Consider the following 7,258-nt stretch of genomic DNA (forward strand, 5'->3'; position numbering starts at 1 on the left):
GTGTATTATATGCAATTATTACTAATAAATGTTATAAAGATAACTTCCGTTTTCAATATTAGATCACTCTTCTAACCCAAATGACACGCAATTAATTGGCATCAATTAAATTATCATATCTTCAGTAGTTTTTGAATAAATTGACATTTAATTTCCACCTGCACCCGAAACAGTTTTCCATTTTTTTAAGAGAACTAATGGGCGCATAATTATGATATTTATATATTTAGAACTCGCAAACGACGCACAATTTATTGGTAAGGTTTAAATCTCAAGGTTATTTATATCGGGTGCCAGTCACACGACTCACTCTATGATCTGCACACTGTCTACGGTTCATATTATCCTAGCCATATCTATGAACTTAGCGAACTTCAGATCATTTCATGATAACGAACTTTGTCTATGGTATAAGTCTATAGTCTGTGTAGCACGGTAGCAAACCATAGATAATGTAGCGAACTTAACCTTAAATATTACAAATATGATTAAAGTGTGAATGAGAATCAGTGCGGATAATCAATTAATTAAAATAAGTTATTTTAATTCGATCGTGCTTATAAAATAAGTATATTATGGCGCTTTCTTTAAATCATTCAATAATTAAAATATTTAAGTTCAGCTCTGTATTAAACCAAGGCAGCGTCAAAACTTTAATAACTGGATATAAATTAAATGGCAGTATTCAGGTGAAATACATTATTATTAATTATATATAAGTATATAAATAATATGAAAATTACAATTAATCGACAATTCATTGCAACTGCATTACTTTTGTGTGTGTTGTTATTATATGTGAATTATTTGTAGCATCAGTCGAGAGTTGTTGCTAAAATGAAGGTTTCGTGCCAACAGCACTGTAAAACACTTTCTGATAAGAGTATTACTTGTGATAGTAAAGAATCATTAAGTGATGTTATACACCAACTTTATCTGCCCTCCTATAATTGCATAAATTATTCAAATAATTTGAGGAGTTCTCGGTAAACCTGTATCTTACCTTTAAAACAATAAAATTTTTACTATTGTATATTTTTAACAGATTCCATTTAAGTACACAAACCAAAAGTGATAGAGTGTTAGCAAAGGATAATGCAGACAGTTCTGACAAAAAGGATCCAGAAAAATTACGACGGGTTTTTTTAACTTTATCTGATAATTTACCAAAATTATTCATTCAAACCATGGATTATAATATCTACCATGAAAATATGATATTTGAAAACAACATAACTGGCAGGAAAACAGTGTAACTTTAATCTTTATATTTAATTGACTATGCGAATATCTAAATATAATATTTACATTTATTTCAGAGGACTTTATAATTATGTGAAGCAAATTGCATTATTAAGAACAGTTGGTCACCTAAAATTTGCATATGTTAAATTCGAAGTACTTAAAATAACGCAGCACCCTGAAGATTTCACTGTAAAAGTTAGGTGGCGTATCAGAGGTATATCTGGACTTAAAGTACTTGCGCTGTTTTGGAAATACAAGCTGTGGGATATAGAGAGATTGTTTAATAAAGCAGAAGGGTTTGTTTTATACATAGTGTGTTTNTAACACTGTTAACTGTTTTACCTACACCTGTTTGTTGAAGATAAGAAACCGTCATTGGGAGCCTTTTTAATTTGTTAATGTAATATAACATCTAAAACGATAAATTAGTTGTTATTAATCAAGTCAGAAATACAATTCATAAGGGTACATACTTTTTCTTCGTTATTTTTTTCGGCACATCTTACTAAATTTTTTTGATAGTGACATATCAAATCGTACATTTCGTCTTTCTCTTCCATAATTTTTTCAAATGATTTAAATATTAAGAATACATATACAATTTATTGTAAAAGAATTCACGAGTTCACAGCAGCCAGCTGTTTCATCTACAATGTCAAATCTAACGTCAAACATGCGTCAAACATAGATAATAGATATATGAAGCGGAGTGGCGTAATAAGTATTATTTATCCCTTATCTATGGTCATTGATGAAAGCATATAGATACGAGAAAACCATGGGCCCTACCATGGGCCATCCATTACACCAAATAACACTGCACGTTTCTTATCAATAAGCAATTGTTTAGGTATTAAATACTCCGGCATACTATAAATAAAACCAATGAAAAGGTCAAGTACTCAACTGACATTGGATGTTGATATTCAAACAACAAAAGGATATTTATGTTTTCAGTACTTATTACCCTCCTTTTGAAAATCATATAATCAACCGTTAAAAATCACTATTCTTTCCTTATATGTAACCACATAATTAAAATTTGTAATACTTCAATTTTTACGGAATAAAAAGTATAGATTAATAAACTAAATAAATGTAATATATGCAACCCAACATACATGCATATTGCTTAGGATTGCATAGGTAAGCCAAAGAAATATTTACACATGGTCGGGGATCATTCTGTGCGAACTATTCGGAAACGGTTCTGCAAGTTCGTAATTTCTGAAGTATTAATAAGACCATTCACAAGATCGAAGAAATATTTATTTCAAAGAAAAAACCTAATTCGGTCATATAATTCGCCTGTTAATAAAGAAACTTGTCAAAATAAACTTAAGTAATTATGTAAAAATAAAAAAAAATATCTATTGATGTCTGGAACTTCTTCTTGCTTTCAAGCAATAAAACATTGGCAAATATTCATGCTGAGGATCATGCTTTCTCACGATTTTCCTACACTTCACATTTATTGAATATGAATTCGTTACACCACGATTAATGATAGTTATCAATGTATACAATTTTTTTGCAAACATGTCCCTGTCATGAACACCCTGTAAAATATTTAAAAACTCGTGATTACTTTTAACGGGAAATTTAAAAATGTAACTGACCGTTTCTTCTGGAGAACACTGTCCATTATAATTGAAAGGACCATACAGCTTAAAACCTTTACACCAACTATTCCAACTATACTGTGAAATATGTAGAACCAACCTCAGAAATTCTAAATCATTAGCAATCAGAACTGCTTTTCCGAATCCGTCAAAAACGAAGCACCTTAAGTAAAAAATATTGTACAAATATAAATTTAAAAGAATTAAAAATAATTACATTAGATTTACTGTAATGTCGGCATTTCCACAAGAACAATAAATCGTTAAACAGTTTGAACACGAAATCTTAATTCGTAGCGAGCGTATTTCAATTTCAGAAAATCTGGCGAAAATTGTAATCCTTTCGGGCAGCTTATGTCCATATCCAAGAAAAGTAGGCCTGTCAATTCCTATCTTTATGTTTTCCTGTGGGGGCCTAACAATAATTAATTAAAATAGATATATGTAATATAACATAAATAGCGTTTTCTTACAAGTTAACCGGGATCAATATTATGTTTCGGCCATCGACTTTTACTTCAAAATCAGTTAATGCAGTCGATTTGTAATAACGGTTGCTTTGAACAGCAACATCTCTGACTAATGTTTTTATTTCCGGTATTAAGCTTAACGGATCCGAATTTCTGTCCCAGTAATTTAAGTACACATTAAATTCTTGCTCATCTTTACAATTAAATACCAATACATGAGTGAATAGGCCTAAAATATGCAGTTGGTGTAAAAGTACAAAACTAATCATTAAAGTAATATTACTGGATGTTCTAAATCCAGCAATGTTTGCCGACTGGGTCGTTGAACTATTAGGCCTGACTAATTTTTTGTTATGTAACTTTTCTTGAAAGGGTATTATCGTGCCATAAGATTTGGCTTTTAACTCATGACTATTATAGTTTTCAGAATTCAAAGGTGTTGAATTTTTTTCTTTTCTTCTAACTTTGCTAGAACTGATGGACTGCAGCATATCTAACACCTCTGCAAATCTTGTGCCTGAACCACAATCAGTTTTTCTGTTTTTGGAATTAGAACTGTTTTCTTTGCTGGCGCTTATGCCTTCAGAATGAGACTTTTCTTCTTTTAAATTGGCAGTAGCCTGATCTGAATTTAAAACAACATCTCTACTGTCTTTAAGGGAGTTTATTGTTTCAACAAAAAATGATGCATCATTTATTTTTCTAGAAGGCATGTTTTCCTGTGGGTCCCTAACAATTAGTTAAAACAGATATATAATATAACATAAATAGCATTTTCTTACAAGTGAACTGAGTTCAATATTACGTTTCGGCCATAGTCTTTTACTTCAAAATCAGTAAATACAGTCGATTTGTAATAACGGTTGCTTTGAACAGCAACATCTCTAACTAATATTTCCATTTCCGGTATTAAGCCTAACGGCTTCGCATTTCTTTCCCAATTATTCAAGTACAGAATAAATTGTTGCCCATCTTTACAATTAAATTCCAATACATGAGTGTCTAGGCCTAAATTATGCAGTTGATGTAAAAGTACAAAATTAATCATTAATGTAATATTACCGGGTGTTCCAAATCCAGCAACGTTTGTCGACTGGGTCCTTGAACTATTAGGCCTGACTAACTTTTTGTTGTGTAACTTTCCTTGAAAGGATATTATCGTGCCATAAGACATGGTTTTTAAATTGGCAAAAGCCTGATCTAAATTTAAAACAACATCTCTAGTGTCTTTATGGGAGTTTATTGTTTCGACAAAAAATGATGCATCATTTATTCTTCTGGAAGGCAGGTTTGGTCTAAACCTTTTAATTTCATAGTTTGTATAAAGTTCACTAAAAGATGCAGAAATATTAATAAGCAAATTAGTTTTTACCAAAAATAAATTACCATGGTTTTGAAAAAAAAAATATATATTCTTTTCNAAGGATATTTATGTTTTCAGTACTTATTACCCTCCTTTTGAAAATCATATAATCAACCGTTAAAAATCACTATTCTTTCCTTATATGTAACCACATAATTAAAATTTGTAATACTTCAATTTTTACGGAATAAAAAGTATAGATTAATAAACTAAATAAATGTAATATATGCAACCCAACATACATGCATATTGCTTAGGATTGCATAGGTAAGCCAAAGAAATATTTACACATGGTCGGGGATCATTCTGTGCGAACTATTCGGAAACGGTTCTGCAAGTTCGTAATTTCTGAAGTATTAATAAGACCATTCACAAGATCGAAGAAATATTTATTTCAAAGAAAAAACCTAATTCGGTCATATAATTCGCCTGTTAATAAAGAAACTTGTCAAAATAAACTTAAGTAATTATGTAAAAATAAAAAAAAATATCTATTGATGTCTGGAACTTCTTCTTGCTTTCAAGCAATAAAACATTGGCAAATATTCATGCTGAGGATCATGCTTTCTCACGATTTTCCTACACTTCACATTTATTGAATATGAATTCGTTACACCACGATTAATGATAGTTATCAATGTATACAATTTTTTTGCAAACATGTCCCTGTCATGAACACCCTGTAAAATATTTAAAAACTCGTGATTACTTTTAACGGGAAATTTAAAAATGTAACTGACCGTTTCTTCTGGAGAACACTGTCCATTATAATTGAAAGGACCATACAGCTTAAAACCTTTACACCAACTATTCCAACTATACTGTGAAATATGTAGAACCAACCTCAGAAATTCTAAATCATTAGCAATCAGAACTGCTTTTCCGAATCCGTCAAAAACGAAGCACCTTAAGTAAAAAATATTGTACAAATATAAATTTAAAAGAATTAAAAATAATTACATTAGATTTACTGTAATGTCGGCATTTCCACAAGAACAATAAATCGTTAAACAGTTTGAACACGAAATCTTAATTCGTAGCGAGCGTATTTCAATTTCAGAAAATCTGGCGAAAATTGTAATCCTTTCGGGCAGCTTATGTCCATATCCAAGAAAAGTAGGCCTGTCAATTCCTATCTTTATGTTTTCCTGTGGGGGCCTAACAATAATTAATTAAAATAGATATATGTAATATAACATAAATAGCGTTTTCTTACAAGTTAACCGGGATCAATATTATGTTTCGGCCATCGACTTTTACTTCAAAATCAGTTAATGCAGTCGATTTGTAATAACGGTTGCTTTGAACAGCAACATCTCTGACTAATGTTTTTATTTCCGGTATTAAGCTTAACGGATCCGAATTTCTGTCCCAGTAATTTAAGTACACATTAAATTCTTGCTCATCTTTACAATTAAATACCAATACATGAGTGAATAGGCCTAAAATATGCAGTTGGTGTAAAAGTACAAAACTAATCATTAAAGTAATATTACTGGATGTTCTAAATCCAGCAATGTTTGCCGACTGGGTCGTTGAACTATTAGGCCTGACTAATTTTTTGTTATGTAACTTTTCTTGAAAGGGTATTATCGTGCCATAAGATTTGGCTTTTAACTCATGACTATTATAGTTTTCAGAATTCAAAGGTGTTGAATTTTTTTCTTTTCTTCTAACTTTGCTAGAACTGATGGACTGCAGCATATCTAACACCTCTGCAAATCTTGTGCCTGAACCACAATCAGTTTTTCTGTTTTTGGAATTAGAACTGTTTTCTTTGCTGGCGCTTATGCCTTCAGAATGAGACTTTTCTTCTTTTAAATTGGCAGTAGCCTGATCTGAATTTAAAACAACATCTCTACTGTCTTTAAGGGAGTTTATTGTTTCAACAAAAAATGATGCATCATTTATTTTTCTAGAAGGCATGTTTTCCTGTGGGTCCCTAACAATTAGTTAAAACAGATATATAATATAACATAAATAGCATTTTCTTACAAGTGAACTGAGTTCAATATTACGTTTCGGCCATAGTCTTTTACTTCAAAATCAGTAAATACAGTCGATTTGTAATAACGGTTGCTTTGAACAGCAACATCTCTAACTAATATTTCCATTTCCGGTATTAAGCCTAACGGCTTCGCATTTCTTTCCCAATTATTCAAGTACAGAATAAATTGTTGCCCATCTTTACAATTAAATTCCAATACATGAGTGTCTAGGCCTAAATTATGCAGTTGATGTAAAAGTACAAAATTAATCATTAATGTAATATTACCGGGTGTTCCAAATCCAGCAACGTTTGTCGACTGGGTCCTTGAACTATTAGGCCTGACTAACTTTTTGTTGTGTAACTTTCCTTGAAAGGATATTATCGTGCCATAAGACATGGTTTTTAAATTGGCAAAAGCCTGATCTAAATTTAAAACAACATCTCTAGTGTCTTTATGGGAGTTTATTGTTTCGACAAAAAATGATGCATCATTTATTCTTCTGGAAGGCAGGTTTGGTCTAAACCTTTTAATTTCATAGTTTGTATAAAGTTCACTAAAAGATGCAGA

The 7,258-nt window shown here is 31.1% G+C and overlaps 3 protein-coding genes across 3 annotated transcripts; 1 reads left to right on the forward strand and 2 right to left on the reverse strand.

Moving 5' to 3' along the window:
• The first annotated feature begins 268 nt into the window (after positions 1-268).
• LOC112905994 lies at positions 269-1,412 on the forward strand. Its single transcript, XM_025979501.1, has 4 exons — positions 269-689; positions 814-986; positions 1,046-1,250; positions 1,320-1,412. Exons 1-4 carry the CDS (start codon positions 576-578, stop codon positions 1,329-1,331), a joined length of 504 nt encoding a protein of 167 aa, XP_025835286.1. The 5' UTR covers positions 269-575; the 3' UTR covers positions 1,332-1,412.
• Positions 1,413-2,492: 1,080 nt separating this feature from the next.
• Positions 2,493-4,751, reverse strand: LOC112905995. The gene is made up of 8 exons (XM_025979502.1): positions 4,724-4,751; positions 4,400-4,668; positions 4,120-4,345; positions 3,621-4,066; positions 3,341-3,566; positions 3,085-3,282; positions 2,865-3,030; positions 2,493-2,804 (listed from the first exon to the last, which is right to left on the reverse strand). The coding sequence occupies exons 2-8, from the start codon at positions 4,509-4,511 to the stop codon at positions 2,616-2,618; spliced, it is 1,563 nt and encodes a 520-aa protein (XP_025835287.1). The 5' UTR covers positions 4,512-4,668; positions 4,724-4,751; the 3' UTR covers positions 2,493-2,615.
• Positions 4,752-5,068: 317 nt separating this feature from the next.
• On the reverse strand, positions 5,069-7,239 carry LOC112905996. The gene is made up of 7 exons (XM_025979503.1): positions 6,976-7,239; positions 6,696-6,921; positions 6,197-6,642; positions 5,917-6,142; positions 5,661-5,858; positions 5,441-5,606; positions 5,069-5,380 (listed from the first exon to the last, which is right to left on the reverse strand). The coding sequence occupies exons 1-7, from the start codon at positions 7,085-7,087 to the stop codon at positions 5,192-5,194; spliced, it is 1,563 nt and encodes a 520-aa protein (XP_025835288.1). The 5' UTR covers positions 7,088-7,239; the 3' UTR covers positions 5,069-5,191.
• Positions 7,240-7,258: the final 19 nt, after the last annotated feature.

This window comes from Agrilus planipennis, unplaced genomic scaffold, assembly GCF_000699045.2.
Source record: "Agrilus planipennis isolate EAB-ADULT unplaced genomic scaffold, Apla_2.0 scaffold1180, whole genome shotgun sequence".
Classification (NCBI taxonomy): domain Eukaryota; kingdom Metazoa; phylum Arthropoda; class Insecta; order Coleoptera; family Buprestidae; genus Agrilus; species Agrilus planipennis.

Coding starts and splice junctions, on each gene's coding strand:
- LOC112905994 (XM_025979501.1), top strand. CDS start 576: ATGGCGCTTTCTTTAAATCATTCAATAATTAAAATATTTAAGTTCAGC. Junction 690..813: donor AATTAAATGGCAGTATTCAG/GTGAAATACATT, acceptor AATTATTTGTAG/CATCAGTCGAGAGTTGTTGC. Junction 987..1,045: donor AATAATTTGAGGAGTTCTCG/GTAAACCTGTAT, acceptor TATTTTTAACAG/ATTCCATTTAAGTACACAAA.
- LOC112905995 (XM_025979502.1), bottom strand. CDS start 4,511: ATGTCTTATGGCACGATAATATCCTTTCAAGGAAAGTTACACAACAAA. Junction 4,067..4,119: donor ATATTGAACTCAGTTCACTT/GTAAGAAAATGC, acceptor ACTAATTGTTAG/GGACCCACAGGAAAACATGC. Junction 3,283..3,340: donor ATATTGATCCCGGTTAACTT/GTAAGAAAACGC, acceptor AATTATTGTTAG/GCCCCCACAGGAAAACATAA.
- LOC112905996 (XM_025979503.1), bottom strand. CDS start 7,087: ATGTCTTATGGCACGATAATATCCTTTCAAGGAAAGTTACACAACAAA. Junction 5,859..5,916: donor ATATTGATCCCGGTTAACTT/GTAAGAAAACGC, acceptor AATTATTGTTAG/GCCCCCACAGGAAAACATAA. Junction 5,381..5,440: donor AGTGTTCTCCAGAAGAAACG/GTCAGTTACATT, acceptor AATATTTTACAG/GGTGTTCATGACAGGGACAT.